The sequence below is a fragment of the Amblyraja radiata genome, chromosome 1, assembly GCF_010909765.2.
Source record: "Amblyraja radiata isolate CabotCenter1 chromosome 1, sAmbRad1.1.pri, whole genome shotgun sequence".
Lineage (NCBI taxonomy): Eukaryota > Metazoa > Chordata > Chondrichthyes > Rajiformes > Rajidae > Amblyraja > Amblyraja radiata.
The window spans coordinates 142923452-142949054 of NC_045956.1; the positions used below are offsets into that span (position 1 = coordinate 142923452).

General features: G+C 42.6%; 1 protein-coding gene across 9 annotated transcripts in view; it reads right to left on the reverse strand.

Moving 5' to 3' along the window:
- Positions 1-25603, reverse strand: part of celf4 (CUGBP Elav-like family member 4) — a 1189269-nt gene that overhangs the window by 186224 nt on the left and 977442 nt on the right. For all 9 annotated transcript variants that reach the window (XM_033032265.1, XM_033032259.1, XM_033032244.1 and 6 more), the window contains one exon: positions 8420-8563. In XM_033032265.1, coding sequence (XP_032888156.1) covers positions 8420-8563 — 144 coding nt within the window. The remainder of the gene's footprint in view (positions 1-8419; positions 8564-25603) is intronic.

Consider the following 25603-nt stretch of genomic DNA (forward strand, 5'->3'; position numbering starts at 1 on the left):
ATTATGTGTTGCGGAATGAAAACAATGTCTCGGGCAGCAGACTCACTAGAATTAGGTGGCGTCTAAAGCATGACAACTGATCCATGCTCACTACACTAGAGTTACTGTAGTTGCTGTACTAGTAATAATTAGTGTCTCTGTTGGTGTCACATGCTTCAATTCCCAAATACTGCCTGTGTAAACAAACAGGATACTGAACTTCAGATTTAAGAATTGCACAGAATAAGATGCAGAAGATACCGTAACATTAGCAATGAATAAAGCTGATGGTATTTCATTGTCTGGAAGAACATGATTTCTGCTGCCACTTTGATACCACCAATTACGGAAAACTTTTTGATCACGTGCTTTTGAAGGATTGCACTAAGTGGAACATTTAGCAGAGGTATACTCTACCCTCTGCACACTCTGACTTGCAGAAATATTTTTGATTTGGAAATAAACATTCCCGAAAATAACCCAAATTCAGGGACAATTTCTTCCCAGCTGTTATCAGGCAACTGAATCATCCGACCGCAACGAGAGAATAGTCCTGAACTACTATCTACCTCATTGGTGACCCTCAAACTGTCTTTGATCAGACTTTACGTGCTTTGCCTTGCACAACATTACTCCCTAATCGTGTATCTAAACACTGCAAATGGCTCTATTGTTATCATGTATTGTCTTTCCGCTGACTGGTTAGCATGCAACAAAAGCTTTTCACTGTACCTCACTTGGAAGCGACTTTTCCAAGCCGCTGAGGAATGTTTCACCCGACGCCGATGTTTCATCTTTACGGCAAGAGGGCCCTGAAAATCATCGGACTGGCTGCACGGCCACAGATGGGCCCTGACCTCGGGATGTTTCACAGAGGAAGAGGACTTAACTTTCTGGTGCCTTTCCCCCGCAGTGGAAATGTTTTGATTCTGCTGTGGGGGGATGTTTGTGTTGAACTCTTTAATATGTTGTGTCCATTTTTATTCATTTTTTTTAAAAAACCTTTTTCTATGGAACTTATTATTATTTAAATTATGTGAAGCGCTTTGGGGTCAATGCAAATTGTCTTAAAATGCGCTATATAAATAAAGTTTACTTACTTACTTACTTACTTACCTCGGTACATGTGATAATAAAGTATTAAACTGAATTACTAATTAGAAACAAAGTTGGATTTTGAATACAATTTTGTAAAGGAAATGGATTTGTTATTATTCAAAGTATCAAAGTTTAAAATTCTGATTTAGCACAGTTTCTATTCACCATTGTTTAATCCACTCTTGTTCAATCATTCTGGTGGAAAACTATGTTGCTGTGGCAATTACTCAAAAACAAATACCGTGTAAAACAGCTTTTAACATTATTCTTTCAGGTATGCTGAACATAACATAACTAGATATTCCATCCATTATTGAACATTTAATGTCAAATTAGTTGTATTTGGGAAATTTATAGATGGGAATTTTAGTGAACCAAGCTGCAGTCACCATTCTACATTTGTGAAATACAGTCCTGGAAAACAAAGCTCAACATTATCTGTGCAAATCCATTGATTCCATCCTTAAATAAGCTATGGGGTAAAGTTTATGCAATAAAGCATACAAAAAGTTGTTGAGCAGTGTTACACCCCAATCCTCCTGCATCTGTGCATATACAGATCATCAGATGTTGACATGCAGTGGTGCAATTTTGCTGCTTAGTATCAGTGCCAACCAATGAGTACATAGACAAAGTATGGTAACATTTTGTATGTATTAATTGCCCTGCACAATCCCTTCCCCTAAACAATTCCCAATGTCTTAGTCGACAATTTATTAAAGTTGGGATGTAATGTTAAAATTGTACAAGGCATTGGTGAGGCCAATTCTGGAGTATGGTGTACAATTTTGGTCGCCTAATTATAGGAAGGATGTCAACAAAATAGAGAGAGTACAGAGGAGATTTACTAGAATGTTGCCTGGGTTTCAGCAACTAAGTTACAGAGAAAGGTTGAACAAGTTAGGGCTTTATTCTTTGGAGCGCAGAAGGTTAAGGGGGGACTTGATAGAGGTCTTTAAAATGATGAGAGGGATAGACAGAGTTGACGTGGATAAGCTTTTCCCACTGAGAGTAGGGAAGATTCAAACAAGGGGACATGACTTGAGAATTAAGGGACTGAAGTTTAGGGGTAACATGAGGGGGAACTTCTTTAGAAACATAGAAACATAGAAACATAGAAATTAGGTGCAGGAGTAGGCCATTCGGCCCTTCGAGCCTGCACCGCCATTCAATATGATCATGGCTGATCATCCAACTCAGTATCCCGTACCTGCCTTCTCTCCATACCCTCTGATCCCCTTAGCCACAAAGGCCACATCTAACTCCCTCTTAAATATAGCCAATGAACTGGCCTCGACTACCCTCTGTGGCAGAGAGTTCCAGAGATTCACCACTCTCTGTGTGAAAAAAGTTCTTGTGGTGGCTGTGCGGAATGAGCTTCCAGTGAAGGTGGTGGAGGCAGGTTCGTTTTTATCATTTAAAAATAAATTGGATAGTTATATGGACGGGAAAGGAATGGAGGGTTATGGTCTGAGCGCAGGTATATGGGACTAGGGGAGAATACGTGTTCGGCACGGACTAGAAGGGTCGAGATGGCCTGTTTCCGTGCTGTAATTGTTATATGGTTATATGGTTATATGGTTATAGTGTCTCTCTTATGCCCCTGTCCCACTTAGGAAACCTGACCGGAAACCTCTGGAGACTTTGCGCCTCACCCAAGGTTTCCGTGCAGTTTCCGGAGGTTGCAGGTGGTTGCCGGAGGTTGCAGGTAGTGGAAGCAGGTAGGGAGACTGACAAAAACCTCCGGAAACCGCACGGAAACCTTGGGTTGGGGCGCAAAGTCTCCAGTGGTTTCCGTTCAGGGGCATTAGCCGCACTTGCACTGTTTTTCATCCAAGGAATCTGAAGTTACATTACCCATTATGTTTGACAACATATATGTTACAGAGTATTCACATACATCACTGAAGAAAGTCGCGACCTGAAACATCACCCATTCCTTCTCTCCAGAGATGCTGTCTGTCCCGCTGAGTTACTCCAGCTGTTTGTGTCTACCTGATGTTCCAGTGTTTGATAGATTGATGACTTTGCTGCAACCAGAGGTCTATGCACAGCTGAATCCAGGAGGCTGAGAAGCATTGACTTGAGGACCAACACCGGAAGGCTACCAAGAGGCTTGGGTGGGTTTAGTTTAGTTCGGTTCTTGTCACAAATATCGAACTACAGGAAAAGCTTTTGTTGCGTGCTAACCAGTAGGCAGAAAGACAATACCTGATTACACTTTAAGAGATGGCAGCACAGTGGCACAGTGGTAGAGTTGATGCCTTACAGTGCCAGTGACCTGGGTTTGATCCTGACATTAGGTGCTGTCTACATGCAGTTTGAACATTCTCCCTGTGACCATGTGGGTTTTCTCTGGGAGCTTCAGTTTCCTCCCAAATTCCAAAGATGTGCAAGTTTGTAGGATAATTGGCTTGTGTAAATTATCTCCAGCATGAAGGCTAAAACTAGTGTACTGGCGATTGCTGGTCGGTGCGGACTCGTTGGGATGAAGGTCATGTTTATTATTGAAAAATAAAAAGGAGATGCGGATTCGTACCGCACACGTGCCGGACAGGTCAGCAGGCCACTCATTAGATACGGTGATTTTGTGTAACCATTTTATACTTTCCCATATGCGTTATTAACGTTTCGGCTACTGTATTGTTGAGCCACCATGTTTCCATGTATCTGTGCTTTATTTTGTTTCTCCAAGGAAAGATGTAGATTGGTTGTTTCCTACTAACCAATTGTAGTGTTTGGTAGTAGTAGCTCTGCCTAGTAGGTGATTTATATTACCAAGAGCTTGCTTACGTAATTCAGTCTGAGTAGCTGCTAGTTACTGTAATGTCCTGCAGACCAATGCTGTAAGTGGACTTTAATAAATATGCGTTGTATCTTGACGTGTGTACGACTCAACTCATTACAGCACAGCAATAGACTGAGATGTTGGTGTTCTACAATGACACCCCATCTCCAACTACTCATTACCTCCAAACCCCAATTCCCCTTCAACTGACCCACACCTTCACCCCTCCAACAGCCTTTCATTTACATCATGTCCATATCTGAACACTTGCCTCATATTCAACCAGGCTATGATCCTCCACTATCACAAGGCTCCGATCCACAATATCCTCATCCAACCATCTGATTCAACTGGACTGATCCTCAAACCCACCCCAACTTCCATCAACACCAGGTTCCAATTCATCCCCCTGTTTTGATCATCTATCACAGTGGTTCTCAACCTTTTTTCAGTGATGTACCCCCTGTGAAATATTTTTTCAGCCAAGTACCCCCTAACCAGCGCAAAAATATATTTTAAAATCTCACGTACCCCCTGGAGTGCCTTCACGTACCCCCAGGGGTACACGTACCCCCATTTGAGAACCACTGATCTATCACATAAGTAGGGTACTGTTCGATTCATCTCTACCCCATTATGGACATTGGACTTTGTAGAAATGATGTACTACAATACTGAGAACTGTATTCTCCACTCTGTGTCTTCCCCTTTGCTCTATCCATTGTACTTGAGTACAAAACCAAGCTTTTCACTGTAGCTCGGTGACAATTATAAAGTGAGACCTAAATCACGTCCTCATTCCTTTCTCCCACTCCAACCTCCCAAACCTTCCGACTTACCATACATCGCTCGTGGATTGCAATTCATTCCCAAACCAAGCAGCACCATTAGCATTTGCAATGCCTTCCTTTAACCACCCATCATTCCTGTCTTCAATGATCCCATCTACTCCTTTTGACCATAGCACATGCTAACATGTGTGTACTAATGCCGACTATCCTGACAAACCCGTCCCCTCACTGAAACACATCCTTAGATGACAGCACCTGATAGCATTTTTCTAAACTTGAAAATATGTGGAGGGCAGTCAAATTTTTCTTAGACATAAGCCTGGGGTGCAACTGAAGTTTAGAACTGAGGTAATGACTAAAATGATAGTTACCATCTCACTATAAAGCCCTTCTAACACAACAATTTAGCTGCATGGAAATGTCTAGGCTCATGTTTTAACTTCCCGGTTCAGGAACAGCTTCTTCCCAGTAACATCAGATCATTGAACGCCATTAACTCCAGTTAAACTCTGAACAATTGCAGTAGGGAGTTCGAGCTGTATTGTTTTTGCACAATATAGTTTTTTTTAATTTATTGAACTTCTTTTTTTATGTTTCTTTATTATATTATCTATTGTGTTTGCAAAGCTGGTGTGCTGCTGCAAGTAAGAATTTCATTGTTCCATTTTGGTGCCTATGACAATAAAACACTTGACCCTTGCATATTTTTTATGCTTTATTGTGTGATTTCTTAGTAATATTTTTCATAGGGTTGCCAATAAAACATAATCTTGTGCACGTGGCGTGAAATTTCCTCAGATAATGATTTCGATGTATGAAATAACAATAATAATAATATCTTTTATTGTCATTATTATTATTATTACACAATTATTATTGTGTTTTAAATTTATTATTGTGTCTATTTTCAATTTTTACCTTTAACCTTAATCACATTTGTACATTTCAATCTTTGTTTAGCACTCTTTAGAGATTGAAAAAAAGTTATTTGGATGTGCATTATATTTACTGTTGCTAAACACACCAGCCATTTTGGTGATGTAGCAGGCATCAGACTATGAAAGATTCAGATCACAGAAGTTACTACGTCTTTGCGGGGAACGATGAACTGAGTGGTTTGCCCACTGACTACAAATTCCAGTCCAATGAGATCAATGGTTTGGGAGGCAGTCACCCGGTGTTGCCGAGCAATGAGATGAAAGGCTTCTCTGAGCCCAGTGGAGTGCTCTAGTGCTCCAAGCCTGCAGGCATGCTTGATCACTGTGTGCAGTTCATCAGAGACTCAGATTAAATAGATTCAGTGAGCCAAGAATAACAAAGCAATGGTGCCTGAAAAGTTCAATGCCCATTTCAAAAACCTACTCAACTGGAAGTAGGGTTGCCAACTGTCCTGTATTAGCCGGGACATCCCGCATATTGGGCTAAATTGATTTGTCCCATATACGGGACCACCTTTGTCCCGTATTTGACTGCTACTACTTGGATTAAGGGGACTGTCGGGTCGGAGCGCCGCGTCCGATCACGCCTCACCTGTCCCGAAGTAGTGCAGCCCATGAAGTGCAGCAGCAGCGCCTCGCCCGTGGCCCCGTCGGTCGGCAGCTCGGCCAGCTGTCCGACCCGCGGACTTTCGCTTACCACCGACACCACCGCCCCTCCTTCTCATGGCCGATCATCGGTTGGATGGGGTGCCGGACTTTGCGCGCGACGCTGCATGCAAAGTCTGGCACCCAGGCCAAGAATCCTCAACTGGCCCGCCGGCTGGGCTTTAAGTGCAGTTCAGCACCCAGGCCAACTCATCATTCACCCAGCCACGGCCGAGTCAGTCAATGAATTGCCGTCAGGAAGTCGTCCCTTATTTTAACCTTTTGTCCCTTATTTGGGAGTGAGAAAGTTGGCAACCCTAACTGGTAGGCTGCAAAGATAATTTATTTTGTTTTTGTTTTCCCCTATTTTCCCAGTAGTCTTCCTCTTAATTTCTCTATGTTCTATTGTTTGATCTTCATAAGCTGATCTGTGATCTGAGCCAAGTTCGTTCCTCATATGATGTAGGTAAGATCAATAATGTATGTCTTATTGATCTTACCTACACTTACCGAAACGTCACTCATTCCTTCTCTCCAGAGATCCTGCCTGTCCTGCTGATTTACTCCAGCATTTTGTGTCTATTTTCAGTTTAAACCAGCATCAGCAGTTCCTTCCTACACAAAGATCTAATAGATGGTCATCTGCCAAATCTAGTCCTGAGAAGATCTATCCGACTCTCCTAACCCCTTGTCCTGTTTCAATATGTACTCAATGTCACTTTTGTTGGACACAAAGGAATCATGGAACATGGTGAGAGAATGAAGAAACTGCAATTGAGTTAGAGGACAAACAGATGCTGGACGTCCTAAGGCATATGAGGGCAGATAACTCTCCCGGGCCTAATCAGATACATCCATGGATACAGTGGGAAGCTGGAGATGACATTGTAGGAGTCATGGCTGGTATATATGAATCATCATATGACGTGGGCGAGGTGCCAGATGACTGGAGGATGGCAAATATTGTGCCTCTACTTAAGAAGTGCTGCAAATAAACTTTGAGAGATATGGGCCAAATGTGAGCTGACAGGAATAGCTGTGATGGGGCATCTTAGTCAGCATGGATGAGTTCGGCTAAGGAGCCTATTTCTATACTGTATGACAATGAGATGAAAATATTGACTGCCTAATAACTTCAATGGACCATATTGTCTTCTCCTTCTATTCCGTAATGTCCCTGTCCCACTTAGGAAACCTGAACGGAAACCTCTGGAGACTTTGCCCCCCACCCAAGGTCTCTGTGCGGTTCCTGGAGGTTCCCGGAGGTTTTTGTCAGTCTCCCTACCGCTTCCACTACCTGCAACCTCCGGCAACCACCTGCAACCTCCGGGAACCGCACGGAAACCTTGGGTGGGGCGCAAAGTCTCCAGAGGTTTCCGTTCAGGTTTCCTAAGTGGGACAGGGGCATAATGTTCTCAATTCAAGTGCAACTCCAGGTTTTTTAATATCTGCTACCATTAGATACTCCAACCTTAACACAAGTGGCATACCCAATAGATGTGGATTAATCAGCATGAGCATCAAGAAAACATTTAAATCAATGGATTTCACACCAAGCTACAAGCTAGTCCAGTTTGCAAAACCAGAGAGACAGTGGTCCCATGCATGAAGCACTGGTTTATATCTTCTGAAGAAATGCAAGCTATTACAGTGAGATTTTCAAAATTCTATCTGAGGTTTTCATTTAAAATCATTAGTTGAGCTGGTTGGATTAACAATGTAATCATGCCACTAAGCATCGACACCATGTCTACATAAAGCACTGTTAAACATCTTGTACAACAGTGTTACTATAACAACAGCATTGCTTCAAATAGCCAGAATGTGTGTGTTTGGGAAGCAAAGATTGCAGAAATGTACCATTCAGATGCATTGGTACACTTCCTAGAATATCTAAAATTGAGAAAAATTATATAGATGTAATATAGATGTATGAATATATGACACATCTGTTACATATATGGTAATATAACTATCATGGTTATATTAATGCACAATTACTGTAATAATTATAGATTTTCACATTAGTAACACTTTACTGAAATTATGAATTATTCCTGTTCTAATTCAATTTTCTGGACAAAGATAAGCACTTTCCCTCTTCGACAGCCAGCAACCATGTGCAAGGGAGTTTGAGGAATTGCCTTTTGCTTCTTTAATGAAGTTGGAGTCTCACTTACCGCTTGAGCATAAGCACCATATGCACCGAACTGGATCGCCATTGGGTTGAACATCCCCATCTGCCCTGCCATTTGCTGCATGCGGCGCATTGTACGTTCCTTGTCAGTATCTGCAAATTTTACCACCAGGCTTGAAGACGCCCCCTGGAAAGAAGAAATAAATTGCTTAGTTTTTAGCTTTAGAGATACAGCGTGGAAACAGGTCTTTCGACCCACCAAGTCTGCGTCGCCCACTAGCACCATCCTACGCACGAGGGATAGTTTGCAATTCTTACCGGTGCCAATTAATCTACAAACCCGCACATCTTTGGAGTGTGGGAGGAACCTGGACCATTCGGAGATAACCAAGGTCACTGGGAAAATGTACAAACCCAACAGACAGTACCCGAGATCAGGATCGAACCTGGGTCTTTGGCGCTGTAAGGCAGCAACTCTACCGCTGCACCACCATGCCATCCCTAATGAATCAATGGAGGTTGCAAGCAGTGACCCTATAATTTCTCAGCATTTAAAAAAAATTCTTACTGTTTCTGGCTTTGACTTGCAATGTTTAGAATTCAATTTGTGGAAAACATGTTTTTGACAATAATGGAGAATATAAACATGTGGCAGTTTATATATTTTTCTGAGCTTCATCTGTTATCAGCACAGTCAGATTATCTGAACCGTAACACATCCTAGCTCATAGTCTTTTAAAACTCCTGCTGCCACAGTGCCTTCCCCAAACAATCCCATTTCACACTACAATTACTCTGGGGCTAATTTATTAGTGCCTAGGTTGTCGCTAGCGGCAATGAAAGAAATCACTTCTGTTTACAGAACCAGGTGAAAATGTGTTTCCTTTTCTTGCCACCATGACCTGGAATTTTGATGGTTCCACAAAGAGCGTAGAACACAATTAATTCTTCTAAATGGTGCACAAATCAACGCTTTAGCTTTGTAATTAACCAAGACAGTTATTTGCAGGGACAATTATACGGTGGGTTCAGACTGAAGCAGAGGATTGGAAAAGCAGAATATGACATGGTCAATGAAATAGCACTAAGTATGGCTCTGACTCAGTAATTTGACCATAGGGATTTAATTGAAATCTATTTTAAACATTCAAATAATTTTCCTTCTAAGCAATGGTGACATGTATTCATTATATGAAGCTGGAGGTAAACCAATATAAAATCCATATATCAGCCAGGAATCCGTGATTGAGGCAAATACTTTCTTTTTAATTGAGGTACAAAGATGAGGAGTTGTTGCCGACATTTGAGAAATAGCGCATGTTGAATTAAAATGATAAGACCTATAGTATTGCCCAACTTGGATTTCAAAACCTGTTACTCTTGGGAATAAGGGGTGGGGAGCAACAAAGATTGATTAAACTGATCAATTAAATTGATTGAAAGAAAGATACACATGGATACACGCCGTTTGGCTCATTGAGTCCATGCAGATCATCGATCACCCGTTCACACTAGTTCTACACTATCCCACTTTTGCATCTATTCCCACACACTAGGGGTAATTTACAGAAGCCAATTAACTTACAAACCCACACATCTTTTGAATGTGAGAGGAACTGGAGGAATCCCATGCGGTCACAGGAAGAATGTGCAAAAGCTCCACACAGACGGCACCAAGTTCGGGACCGAGCTCGGGTCTCTAGAGCTATGGGGCAGCAGCTCTGCTATGCGGCCCTAAGTGCAGAAGCTTCACATCTCCAGTGTCCCAGGTTCAGTCTTCTGCACATTCTTTCTGTGACCATGTGTGTGCTTCCTCTGAGAGCAACAGTTTCCTGCCAGGTCCCTAATGCCCCTGTCCCACTTAGGAAACCTGAACGGAAACCTCTGGAGACTTTGCGCCCCACCCAAGGTTTCTGTGCGGTTCCCGGAGGTTTTTGTCAGTCTCCCTACCTGCTTCCACTACCTACAACCTCCGGCAACCACCTGCAACCTCCGGGAACCACACGGAAACCTTGGGTGGGGCGCAAAGTCTCCAGAGGTTTCCGTTCAGGTTTCCTAAGTGGGACAGGGGCATAAGACATGCAGATTGGTAGGTCATTTGCCAACTAATTTGACCTTATTGTGCATGTGAGTGAGAGAATCGGGGGGAAATGATGGGAACATGTTTGCCAAAGGGGCTATTTTCATGCTATATGACTCAATGGAAAGAAATATCGGTGTGGGATAACTTAGCATGTATGCAGAAGAACAGTGAAGGATATGCAGGATGTGTAGGAAGTACCTGCCGATACTGGTTTATACCGATATTAGACAAAAAGTGCTGGAGTAACTCAGCAGGTCAGGCAGCATCTCTAGAGAAAAAGGATGGGTAACGTTTTGGGTTGGAACCCTTCTTCAGACCAAAGGTAATGGGGAGGGGGAACTGGAGGTAGGAAAAGGCCAGAACAAATCAGGGTCAACCGCAGTTTAGTTTAGTAGAGAGATACAGCACAGAAACAGGCCCTTTGGCCCACCGGGTCCGCGCCGACCAGCGATCCCCGCACATTAACACTACCCTCCACCCTTGAGGGACAATGTTTACATTTACCAAGCCAATTAACCTACAAACCTGTATGTCTTTGGAATGTGGGAGGAAACTGGCGATCTCGGAGGAAACCCATACAGGTCACGGGTAGAACGCACAAACTCCGTACAGACAGCACCCGTAATCGGGATCGCACCCGGGTCTCTGGCTCTGCATTCGCTGTAAGGCAGCAACTCTACTGCTGCGCCACCGTGAATGCCCAAGGAATGTTTGACCAAGGAAAGGTGGAGCCCATAATGGCCCATTGTTAGCTGGGGAGGAAGTGATAATGAGAGGGGAACAGGGATGTGAACAGTGGAACTGGTAGGACACAAGGGTGGGGATACAGGGGTTACTTGAAATGAGAGAAATCAACATTCACACCGCTGTGTTGCAAGCTGCTCAAGCAAAATATGAGGTGCTGTTCCTCCAATTTGGGTGTGGCCTCACTCTGAGAGTGGAGGAGGCCCAGGACAGAAAGGTCAGTGTGGCAATGGGAAGGGGAGTTCAAATGTTTGGCAACCGGGAGATCGTAGGATGTGCAGAATGTGTCACGCTAGGAATCCTGGAGAAATGACAGTCAGAAATTGATCTTTGATTGCTGTGGCTAAGCATGCACCATGGTAACTGCTGCTTATGTAGCCCATATGACTTCAACATTTGGAATGGAATAGCACCAGCATGTGTTAGAACACAGCTCCTGGATACAGCTGGCAAGCATGGGGAAAAAAACCCTGTTCTGACAAATCAGAGAAAAGATCATCAAAATAAAGACAATATATAAAAAAGAAATAGGAAGCGATGAGTAAGGAAAAGACACTTGTCAAGCATTAAGTTGTTTAGTTATTTTATATCTAATTCCTTGGAGCACTAGGATTAGCTTTGATGAATTGTGTTCAGCTCGGTTTTAAGATGCTGTATCAATGACTCAAGGCAGTTTGTCAAAATGACAGAGAAATCCTGCACAGAAATGTAGAATAATAACAAACACAATACATAAAAAATGTATTTTATATAATCCAGCAAAACATAAATCTAGTGATGCTGTTAAACTAAATCCAGTATAATTTTAATGAGAACGTGCCCAGTTTCCAGTCTCTGCCACTCTCTTCTCTGTTGGAACATTAGTGTTTGAATGCTTAATGCATTTTTATTAAATTTCTCTTCACTATCTTACAAAAGACACTGATCCATCTATTTTATTATCCTGCAGCACAATTTTCAGATAGTTATTACTACTTTTTCAGCATCTGTGCGCACGAGCTATGGCTAAAGATGATGAAACCGCAGTTGTTATTTTGCTTGTATTTCACATTAAACTCGTCAAATCAGAATGCAGAATAAAACACTTTGCACCAAGAACAGAAAATGACAGAAATATTCAGCAGATCAGGCAGCACCAGTGATAAGGGAAACATTTCAAGTATTTGCAGGAAAGGACTGCAGATGCTGGTTTAAATCGAAGGTAGACACAAACTGCTTGAGTAACTCAGCGGGACAGGCAGCATCTCTGGAGAGAAAGAATGGGTGATGTTTCGGGTCGAGTATGAAGAAGAGTCTCGACCCAAAACGTCACCAATTCCTTCTCTCCAGAGATGCTGCCTGTCCCGCTGTCTACCTAACATTTCAAGCAGTTGTCTTTTCATTGTAAGTGGCGAAAATTAATGATGTAACAGATTTTAATCAAGTCCAAAGCCAGAGAGAGGTGGGAGAGGAGACAGAAGAAGAAAATAAATTCTGTGATAGGGTCAAAGGCGAGGGAGATTAAATGACAAATTGGATTATACTACAGTGATGAACAGCACGATGGCACAGCAATTACTGTTGCTGCCTCACTGCTTCAGAGACCCTGCTTCAATCCTGACCTCAAGTGTCGTCTGTGGGGACTAAGCATCTTCTCTTTATGACCCTATAGGTTTCCACTGGGTGCTCTGGCACCCTCCCACATGTCAATGGCTTCCAGGTGGGTTAATTGGCTTCACTACATTACTGCTCAATGTAGGAAAATGACAGACAGGGTCAATGTGAGAAACTTTTTCCCCTCAACAGATGTGCCTGTGTGATGGGCATTTGTGAGAGAAAATAAGTCATAGGGCATAGGGCAGAAAGCTGAAAGGAAATGAGACAAATAGGATTTCTCCCTGGGAGGCAGCGTTGACCTGGTGAGCCGAATAGCCTCCTTATGTGTCCTACAAAATTGTAAGAGTGCAAGACAAAACATGATGACATTGATTGAAGTATGTAAACAAAGCAAGGGTCAAGAGGTCTTGCAAATGGCAAATGTGGAATTATTCTTGGTGCTGGTTGCTGAGAGTAAATGTGAGCCGAGGATTTAAGTTATAGGGAAAGGTTGGAAAGGCTTGGTCCTTTCTCCCTGGACCGTAGGAGGCTGAGGGGTGACCTTATTGATGTATATAAAACCATGAAAGACATAGATAAGGTGAAGAACGATGCTTTTTATTTTCCCCAAATGTATCAAAGTCGAAAATTAAAGGGCTTTAAGGTGGGAAGGGACAGATTTAAAAGGGATCTGAGGAACAACTTTTTCCGCACAGTGGATGGTGGGTAGATGAGCTGCCTCCGGGTAGCATGATATATCCTTGCAAGAACATCCAAACGTCCTTGAAATAACCAGTGTTAAAGGCAGGAACAATTATAACATTTAAAAGACACTTGGACAGCTACATGAAAAGATAAGACTTGGAGAGAAATGGGCCAGGTGCAGACTGGTGCATGGTTCAGCAACTTGGTTGGTATGGACCAGGGTGGTGAATCTGTGGAATTCTTTACCACAGAAGGCTGTGGACGCCAAGCCAATGGATATTTTTAAGGCAGAGATAGATAGATTCTTGATTAGTACACGTGTCAGGGTTTATGGGGAGAAAGCAGGAGAATGGGATTAGGCGGGAGAGATAGATCAGCCATGATTGAATGGCGGAGTAGACGTCTTGGGCCAAATGGCCTAATTCTGCTCCTATTACCTATAACCTTATGAGCTTACTTATTATTACTTATGATCTTATGATCAACAAGGAAATTAAACGTTCACATTAATGCCAAAGGAAAATAGAAAAGTAGGTGAAGCTCCATACAGCTTTCACAGTCACACTGCTTCTTGAAGACATGCTGCTAGAAAAGATTCTGCAACTTTATCTATCTATTCATAACTCTGATCTTGTGCTCTTCCGGTTTGCGCGGTTTTTCTATTTGCGCAAAAACGGTACACGATAGCGCTATGATTTTTCGTCAGCTCACTCGCCGTTCCCCTGTGCTGTGAGTGCAACAGGTTTTGTTCCAATCGGTAGTATATTGTAAAAGTATATTGTAAAAGTTAGTGATGTTTAAAAATTGTAAAAACCGCGGGAGTGCAGATCGATCTCCTCTCCTGCCAGTCATCGCCGCGCGGATTAGCCTCTTCTCCTGTCACTCCCCGGGATGGTCCGCCCCTTCCTGCACCATTGCGTCTTTACTGGAGCTGAGGGGTGGCCGTGGAGGTCTCCAACTGGACACAATTTTCGGAGGGACCGGAAGCGGCCCGGCTGCTGATGCTTTCGGGCCGAGCCGAGGATCCGAGGATCCGAGGCCTGTCTCTAAGGACGCCAACGGCTGAGGCTCCTCCGGGGCACGCAAGAAGGGAGAGGAGCGGCAACCTCGAGATCCTGGGGAGGTGAGAAGGGAGTGTGGGGGAGGACGGGGATAGAGGGAGAGGATGGGAGTGGGGAAGGGAGGAGTTATGGAGGGAGGGAGGGAGTGACTGAGGGTAGGGAAAAGGAGAGGTGAGGGAGGGATTGGGGAGGGTGGGAGGAGAGGGAAAAGAAGAGGGAGGAGGTGAGAGTGGGGGAGGAAGGGGAATAGAGGGAGAGGAGGGGGGAGTAGAGGAGGGGGGAGTGGGGGAGTGGCGGAGGTAGGGTGTGGGGAATAGAGGGAGCGGAGGGCAGTGGGGGAGGTGAGGAGGGATAGTGGGGAGGATAGGGCAAGGTGAGGAGTGGGGGGTAGACGGATAGGAGGGGGGTAGGGAGGGGACAGGAGTTATGGACGGAGGGAGTGACCGAGAGTAGGGAAAAGGAGAGGGAGAGAGGTTAGGGAGGGATCGTGGGAGGCGAGGAGGAGAGGGGAAAGAAGAGGGAGGGTGAAGAGGAGGGGGAGAGAGTGCTAGGGATGAGGAGAAATGAGCTGCACCTGTGCAGTTGGGGGCTATGGGTGAGTGGTGGAATATTGCATTGGGGGACTAAGCCTCCTGTGTGACAGGGACCCAACGGGTTCCATTTATTCTAGTTTCTAATTAAATAGCACAGAATTTCTCCCTTTGTCACATCCTATTCCTTGGTACATAATCAGTTTAGACAGAACATAAGATTAATTCATATTTCCTCCTCCTACAGTTTTAACAAACATTCAAAAGCATTTTCATTTCCTCACTTATTCACCCACACTGTCTCAATTGTGTAAATTGAAAGGAACCCAAAAATCGCCAAATCTTATGCGACATACAAAACTCACATGAATTCATAAATTTTAAATCAGTTATAAACAAAAAATTGTCTTGCACTGAATGGTGGAGTAGGCTTGATGGGTCGAGTTGCCTCACTCTGCACCTATCACATGACTAGTTGGGCTGTTTCTGCCTATGTCTGTGCTGTACAGCTCTATAACTATATGACTCTAGTGCTCAAATATCTTGCCATTTGTGCAGAAGGTGCTAGCAATAATCTTGTCTTTGTCATTTATACTCTTCTTTAGATATAGATCCAAAATAATGCAAATGCAAGAAATCTGAAATAAAACAGAGGTTGCTGGAGATACTCAGCAAGGCAAACAGCATGGAAACAGTATATTTTGCCCATAGTACCAATGTTGGGCGCCATGTACCTATCCATATTTATACAGTACCATCTTTTGCCGTCTGCCTGTGCCAATTCTGACTGTGCGGGTTTTTTCAATAGACGATAGACAATAGACAATAGATGCAGGAGTAGGCCATTCAGCCCTTTGAGCCAGCACCGCCATTCAATGTGATCATGGCTGATCATCCCCAATCAGTACCCCGTTTCGGCCTTCTCCCCATATCCCCTGACTCCACTATTTTTAAGAGCCCTATCTAGCTCTCTCTTGAAAGCATCCAGAGAACCTGCCTCCACCGCCCTCTGAGGCAGAGAATTCCACAGACTAACCACTCTCTGTGAGAAAAAGTGTTTCCTCGTCTCTGTTCTAAATAGCTTACTTCTTATTCTTAAACTGTGGCCCCTGGTTCTGGACTCCCCCAACATCGGGAACATTCCTGCCTCTAGCGTGTTCAAACCCGTAACAATCTTATATGTTTCAATGAAATTCCCTCTCATCCTTCTAAACTCCAGAGTGTACAAGCCCAGCTGCTCCATTCTCTCAGCATATGACAGTCCCGCCATCCCGGGAATTAACCTTGTAAACCTACGCTGCACTCCCTCAAAAGCAAGAATGTCCTTCCTCAAATTAGGGGACCAAAACAGTACACAATACTCCAGGTATGGTCTCACTAGGGCTCTGTACAACTGCAGAAGGACCTTTTTGCTCCTATATTCGATTCCTCTTGTTATAAAGGCCAACATGCCATTCGCTTTCTTCACTGCCTGCTGTACCTGCATGCTTACTTTCATAGACTGATGTACAAGGATCCCCAGATCCCGTTGTACTTCACCTTTTCCCAACTTGACTCCATTTAGATAGTGATCTGCCTTCCTGGTTTTGCTACCAATGTGGATAACCTCACATTTATCCACATTAAACTTCATCTGCCATGCATCTGCCCACTCCCCCAACCTGTCCAGTCATCTTGCACTCTCATAGCATCCTCCTCACAGTTTACACTGTCACCCAGCTTTGTGTCATCTGCAAACTTGCTAATGTTACTTTGATTCCCTTCATCCAAATCATTGTAAATAGCTGCGGTCCCAGCACCGAGCCTTGCGGTACCTCACTAGTCTGCCTGCCATTCTGAAAGGGACCCGTTAATCCCTACTCTTTGTTTCCTGTCTGCCAACCACTTCTATGTCCATGTCAGCACTCTACCCCCAATACCTAATTTTGCCCACTAATCTCCTATGTGGGACCTTATCAAATGCTTTCCGAACGTCCAGGTACACTACATCCACTGTCTCCCCCTTATCCATGTTACTAGTTACATCTTCAAAAAATTCCAGAAGATTAGTCAAGCATGACTTCCCCTTCGTAAATCCATGCTGACTCGGACCGATCCTGTTACTGCTATCCAAATGTTCGGCTATCTCATCTTTTATAATTGACTCCAGCATCTTCACCACCACCGATGTCAGGCTAACTGGTCTATAATTCCCTGTTTTCTCTCTCCCGCATGTCTTAAAAAATGGGATATCATTAGCTACCCTCCAATCCACAGGAACTGATCCTGAGTCTATAGAACATCGGAAAATTATCACCAATGCATCCACAATTTCTAAAGCCACTTCCTTAAGTAACCTGGGATGCAGACCATCAGGCCCTGGGGATTTATCAGCCTTCAGTCCCATCAGTCTATCCAACACCATCTCCTGCCTAATGTGGATTTCCTTCAGTTCCTCCGTCACCTCAAATCCTCTGGCCACTACTATATCAGGAAGATTGTTTGTGTCCTCCTTAGTGAAGACAGATCCCAAATACCTGTTCAACTCATCTGCCATTTCCTTGCTCCCCATAATAAATTCACCTTTTTCAGTCTTCAAAGGTCCAACTTTGGTCTTAACTAATTTTTTCCTCTTCACATACCTAAAGATGCTTTTACTATCCTGCTTTATATTCTTAGATTCTTTATATTATTCAAAGATGTTTGGACATGCAGACCAACGTCTTTCTTTTCCTTAGTACTTACCATTCAATATATATTAGTTCTCCTAAAATATAGCACTACATTTTCTCGGATTAAATTCCATGTGTCCATCTTACCAACTTATCAATGTCAAAGACTAGCCTTTTCATGTGAGCAGCAACACCATTAGCCTTATAACTAACTAATCATACATCCATATAGTTAATGTATATAACAAACAACAAGGGTTCCAGGGTACAGGCTTTCAAACATCACCCTCAGCGGCTGTGGAAAGCATCTTGTCTGGAAATATCACAATTTGGTTTGGGAACTGCTCTGCTCTGCTCAGGACAAGAGGACTCTGCAGAGAGTACTGCTTTCGGCCGAAAGCACTATGGGAACTACACTCGCCCCTCCTGCAGGAACTATACATCAGCAGGTACAACTCCAGAGCCAACAAGATCATGGGAGACCCCTTCCACCCCAGCAATGGCCTCCGTTGCCATGCTGTATAAACGGAGAGGATGAGAAGGAGTTTCTTCCCAGAGGCCATTCGGACTGTAAACTCCTATCTCTCCAGGGACTAACTTTACTGTACCTTTTTACTGTTGTGTATTTTTTTAATTGTTGTTTTTTCTCTTTTTTTTCTCCCACAAATATGCAATATGTGAATATGTGTTCCTGTTCCATTCTGTTTTGTAGTTTTTTTTTGCACAATCTGCGAGCATTGCCACTTTTAATTTCACTGCACATCTCGTATGTGTATGTGACGAATAAACTTGACTATGACTTTGACTTTGACTCTGTCATCAACTACCAAACATTTTAGATCCAAAGATAGATACAAAAAGCTGGAGTAACTCAGCGGGACAGGCAGCATCTCTAGAGAGATGGAATAGGTGACGTTGCGGTTTGAGACCCTTCTTCAGACTCTTGGGTCTCAATCTGAAACGTCACCCATTCCTTCTCTCCAGTGATGCTGCCTGTCCTGCTGAGTTACTCCAGCTTTTTGTGTCTATCTTCAATTTAAACCAGCATCTGCAGTTTCCTCCCACATATTTGGAACCGATTTGCAAAATTACTTTGGACACCGTGGACTGCATCTTATTGCACTGGTCTCTCACGTGGAACTTTGTTTAAAGGCTTTACTAAAGTTTATACAGACTATATCAATTACGCTATCCACATCAACATATTAGGTCAATCAAATTTGTCATACAGCATCTCCGGCTGTCCCTGATCAGTCTCTGCTTTTCCAAATGTGGATTAATATAGTCCCTCATGATTTTTTTCTAATTATATCCCTACTAATGATGTTAGATTTACAGGCTTGAAATAACTGGGCTTATCCCTGCTGGCATTCTTGAATAAAGATTTTACATTTGCTTCCCTCCGGTGATTTGGCATTTCTTCTGTAGCCAGAGATGACTGAAAACTTCTGTAGGAGCCCCATATATCTCTCCCTTTGCATCTTCTTGAGCTGTTGTTCACAGAGTAGTAGAATTACAGTTATACAATTCTGAAATCCTTTAGCCCAAATTGTCCATGCTGACCAAGATAACCATTAGAGTTACATAGAAACATAGAAACATGGAAAATAGGTGCAGGAGGAGGCCATTCAACCCTTCGAGCCAGCACCACCATTCATTGTGATCATGGCTGATCGTCCCCAAATAATAACCCATGCCTGCCTTATCCTCATATCCCTTGATTCCACTAGCCCCTAGAGCTCTATCTAACTCTCTCTTAAATCCATCCAGTGATTTGGCCTCCACTGCCCTCTGTGGCAAGGAATTCCACAAATTCACAACTCTCTGGGTGAAAAAGTTTTTCTCACCTCAGTCTTAAATGGCCTCCTCTTTATTCTAAGACTGTGGCCCCTGGTTCTGGACTCGCCCAACATTGGGGACATTTTTCCTGCATCTAGCTTGTCCAGTCCTTTTATAATTTTATATGTTTCTATAGGATCCCCCTCATCCTTCTAAACTCCAGTGAATACAAGCCTAGTCTTTTCAATCTTTCCTCATATGACAGTCCCGCCATCCCAGGGATCAATCTCGTGAACCTATGCTGCACTGCCTCAATCACAAGGATGTCCTTCCTCAAATTAGGAGACCAAAACTGTACACAATACTCCAGATGTGGTCTTATCAGAGCCCTATACAACTGCAGAAGAACCTCTTTACTCCTATACTGAAATCCTCTTGTTATGAAGGCCAACATTCCATTAGCTTTCTTTACTGCCTGCTGTACCTGCACGCCAACTTTCAGTGACCGGTGTACAAGGACGCCCAGGACTCACTGTACCTCCCCCTTACCTAACCTAACCCCATTGAGATAATAATCTGCCCCCTTGTTTTTGCCGCCAAAGTGGATAACCTCACATTTATCTATATTATTCTGCATCAGTTAGTCCCATCTACCTGCATTTTGCTCATTTCCCTCAAAACCTTTTCTATACATGCACTTGGCCAAATGTATTTTTAAACATTGTAATTGTGTCCACCTCTGTAGCTTCCTCTGGCAGGTTTTTCCATATACAGTGCCCTACATAATGTTTTGGACAAAGACCCATCATTTACTTATTTGCCTCTGTACTCCACAATTTGAGATTTGTAATAGAAAAAATCACGTGGTTAAAGTGCACATTGTCAGATTTTATTAAAGGCCATTTTTATACATTTTAGTTTCACCGTGTAGAAATTACAGCTGTGTTTATACATAGTCCCATGTTTATACATTATGGTACCATGTCAGGGTACCATAATGTTTGGGACACATGGTTTCATAGGCATTTGTAATTGCTCGGGTGTGTTTAATTGCCTCCTTAATGCAGGTATAAGAGAGCTCTCAGCACCTTGTCTTTCCTCCAGTCATCCCATCACCTTTGGAAACATTTATTGCTGTTTATCAACATGAGGACCAAAGTTGTGCTAATTAAAGTCAAAGAAGCCATTATGAGGCTGAGAAACAAGAATAAAACTGTTAGAGACATCAGCCAAACCATAGGCTTACCAAAATCAACTGTTTGGAACATCGTTAAGAAGAAAGAGAGCACTGGTGAGCTTACTAATCGCAAAGGGACTGGCTGGCCAAGGAAGACCTCCACAGCTGATGACAGAAGAATTCTCTCTATATTAAAAGATAAATCCCCAAACACCTGTCTGACAGATCAGAAACACTCTTCTGGAGTCAGGTGTAGATTTCTCAATGACCACTGTCTGCAGCAGACTTCATGAACAGAAATACGGAGGCTACACAGCAAGATGCAAACCACAGGTTAGCCTCACAAATAAAATGTCCACGTTACATTTTGCCAAGAAGTACTTTAAAGTAACCAAAGTTCTGGAAAAAGGGCTTACCCCTTATTACCCCATATACAACTGATGATGTTAGTAGCATAATGAATTCTAAAGTGTGTAGACACATCCTATCTGCTCAAGTTCAAACTAATGCCTCAAAACTCATTGGCCGGCAGTTCATTCTACAGCAAGACAATGATCCCAAACATACTGTTAAAGCAACAGTTTTTCAAAGCTAAAAAATGGTCAATTCTTGAGTGGCCAAGTCAATCACCCGATCTGAACCCAATTGAGCATGCCTTTTATATGCTGAAGAGAAAACTGAAGGGGACTAGCCCCCAAAAGAAGCATAAGCCAAAGATGCTGCAATACAGGCCTGGCAGAGCTTCACCAGAGAAGACAGCCAGCAACTAGTTATGTCCAACTAGTATGGCGCACTGTACCCATGTGTGAAATATTGGCCCCTCAGGTCCTATTTACATCTTCCCCCTCTCAGTTTACATCGATGCCCTTCAGTTTTAGACTGCACTACCCTGGAAAAACAAGACTGTGGCCATCCATCTTATGCCCACCCTTTGTGATTTACTTGCCGCTAGAAAGTTACCCCTCAATCTTCTACTACACTCCTGGGGAAAAAAGTCCCAGGCTATCCAGCCCTTCCTTATCACTCATTCTCGTCAATCATTTCTGCACCCTTTCTAACTTAATGACATCTTTCTGCTAGCTAGGCGAATAGAACGATACATACTCACCAATGACTTACAGAGTTGCAAAATAATGCACCTATTGCTGTGCAGCCCCTCCTTAACACTCTGCACCCTGCATCATTTCTGCACCCTTTCCAGCTTAATTACCTATTTTCTACAGCTCGGCAAATAGAACAATGCATAGTCTCAACATGACTTATATAGTTTCGAAGTAACATGCTAATTACTATGCTCTCTGCCCTTAAAGAAGCAGGTATGACAAATGCTTTTGTCACTATTTCTACCTGTGTCACAATTTTCAGGAAATGATGTACCATCTCTAGTAACTTGGGCGGCACTGTGGCGCGGAGGTAGAGTTGCTGTCTTATGGCGCCAGAGACCCGGATTCGATCTTGACTGCGGGTGCTTGTCTGTATGGAGTTTGTACATTTTCCCCATGACACTGCATGGGTTTTCTCTGTGATCTGAGGAAAGACATTCTTGCCAAAGAGGGAGTACAGAGAAGGTTCACCAGACTGATTCCTGGGATGTCAGAACTTTCATATGAAGAAATACTGGATAGACTTGGCTCGTACTCGCTAGAATTTAGGAGATTGAGGGGGGATCTTATAGAAACGTACAAAATTCTTAAGGGGTTGGACAGGCTAGATGCAGGAAGATTGTTCCCGATGTTGGGGAAGTCCAGGACAAGGGGTCACAGTTTAAGGATAAAGGGAAAATCCTTTAGGACCGAGATGAGAAAAACATTTTTCACACAGAGAGTGGTGAATCTCTGGAATTCACTGCCACAGAAGGTAGTTGAGGCCAGTTCATTGGCTATATTTAAGAGGGAGTTAGATGTGGCCCTTGTGGCTAAAGGGATCAGGGGGTATGGAAAGAAGGCAGGTACGGGATACTGAGTTGGATGATCAGCCATGATCATATTGAATGGCGGTGCAGGCTCGAAGGGCCGAATGGCCTACTCCTGCACCTATTTTCTATGTTTCTATGTTTCTATGTTTCTATGATCTCTGGTTTCCTCCCATGCTCTGTGCTGCCACAACCTTCTGCGGCAAAGAATTACACAGATTCACCACCCACTGACAAAATAAATTCCTTCTCATCTCCTTCTTAAAGGAACGTACTGTAATTCTGAGGCTATCACCTGTAGTCCTAGACTCTCCTACTAGTGGAAACATCCTCTCCATATCCACTCTATGGAAGCTGATGCTCGTCTTGCAGCAAGCTGACACTTCTCTCCCCCTTCCTCCACAGTCTGATAGACAATAGACAATAGGTGCAGGAATAGGCCATTCAGTCCTTCGAGCCAGCACCACCATTCATTGTGATTATGGCCTGTTCCTGCCTTCTCCCCATATCCCATGACCGCTATCTTTAAGAGCTCTATCCAACTCTCTCTTGAAAGCATACAGAGAATTGGCCTCCACTGCCTTCTGAGGCAGAGAATTCCACAAATTCACAACCCTCTGTGTGAAAAAGTTTTTCCTCATCTCCATTCTAAATGGCTTGCCCCTTATTCTTAAACTGTGGACCCTGGTTCTGGACTCCCCCAACATCGGGAACATGTTTCCTGCGTTTAGCGTGTACAAACCCTTAATAATCTTATATGTTTCAATAAGATCCCCTCTCATCCTAAATTCCAGAGTACACAAGCCCAGCCGCTCCATTCTATCAACATATGACAGTCCCGCCATCCTGGGAATTGCTGAGTTTTATCATGCTTTCTTTGTTATATTAGATTTCCAGCATCCATAATGTGTTGCATTAGAAGAACCATATTTGCAATTTGGGGCAACAGGTTATTTGTCCGACTTGCATTCATTTGACAATGAGTTCAATGATGTTAGAAAGAGAAGAAATAGTAATGTATAAATGTTTTTGAAATTCATTTTTATTTTGTTATTTTTTAAATTTGTCAAACTTTTGAAAATATTAATTTTAATATAATTCCACTGGAAAGTGTGGAGAGCTGCAGTAATATATTGTTTTCCATTATAAGTGTCTATGCTAAGATGATAGATTAATGATTGTGGAAATAATGGGCGAGTTCTATTATTAAACCTCTAGACAAATGTCTTATATGATGAGTAATTGTACAATGTGGCCTCACAGACTAACAATGGAGTGATCAATGCCAGTATACTTGATACTTAAGAAAAATCATACTCAAAATTACAAATTTTTCCTTTGCTTCATATTTTCAATCGCTGTTCTCTTTAGAAACTCAATTAATATATTATTTGAATCCATTTACATTAATGGTTTTCTCTAACAATCCATTAAAGAACAGCACTAACTTTTTTTTGGAAATGTAAAAGCTAACTTGGTCATTTTTAACCCAACTCCCCAGCTACTTGAAGACTTCATGATAATGAATATTACAATTTTCCTTCATAATCTTCAAACCCCAATTAAGTCACCTTGAAGTCTCCTTTTTCAAAGAAATGAGGCTCTGCTTCCTTCACCTTTATGCATAATTTAGTTGGTATGAATGGGTGTTTGGAGCATGTTTGTTGCTTAGAACAGAAAATATCTGGTAAATAAAGACTCTGCGCTCAGCTTGCTATGGTTCTAAACATCCTTCAGCATGTAGACTAGCTGCATTGCAGAAACAGCAGCTGACAAAAAAGTATTCCACCAGACAACACACAGACATTATTCCAACTAATGCTCTTTAATTTTACATATCCTAGAGTAAAGTATTTTTTAATGTGCAAAATCATTTCCCACTCATCATCATTAGAATAATTTCTTAATTGCATTAAATTTGTATCTCAATTTAAAATAAAGTGAAGTGTGCTAATTTATTTGATTAATTCAAGTTAAGCAAATAACTCATTTGTTCTCAAATGTTAGTCAAAAGTATTCAGGGAAGGAATTCACTTGTACAACGAATGCTATACTATCCCTCATTCAAGTGTATAATTCAAGTATATATTATTTTTTATTAAATAATTTCCTGTTCCATTATTTTCTTCATGACTTCATGACCATGATTTCTTCATCACAATTGTCACTTTTCATTTCCTTCTTTGGTTATTGCTTTTTTCACTAATTTTCCAAAACAGAAATTCAACTACCAATTTTAATTTCAATATTTCAATAAACCTAAACTCCACCACAGATATATTGCAACAAGATTTTAAAAATACATCCATCCATCAGTCATGTCCATACTAAATGGAAAAGACTACTTACAATTGTATATTCTGATATTTGAACTTTGATTGGAGTATTTTGAGGATAATGGCTTCATTTCGCAATAACATTGATGGAAGAAGTGTTTGTCCCAGCTCCAAACTTAATCACATAAAGAAAATGAATATCAGATGATGGGGAAAGTTCAAGAAATTAATTGGAACCTGTGGGGTAACTTTGTTTATACAAAGGGTGGTGAGTATATGGAACAAGCTGCTGGTGGAGAAGATTAAGGTTCAGGTACTATCTTAACATTTAAGAGACAACTGGACAGGTTTAGAAGGATATGACAGGATAGGACTGGGTATGAGCCAAGCATGGGCAACATGGTGGAGCAGAGGTAGAGTTGCTGCCTTACAGTGCTTTCAGCGCCAGAGACCTGAGTTCGATCCCAACTACGGGTGCTGTCTGTATGGAGTTTGTATGTTCTCCCCGTGACCATGTTGGTTTTCTCTGAGATCTTCGGTTTCCTCCCACACTCCAAAGACGTACAGGTTTGTAGGTTAATTGGCGGTATAAATGTAAATTGTCCCTGGTGTGTGTGTAGGATAGTGTGAATATGTGGGGATCGCTGGTCGGCGCGGACTTGGTGAGCCAAAGGGCTTGTTTATGCGCTTTATCTCAAAGCTAAACTAAACCAGTATAGATTGGGGCATGCTGG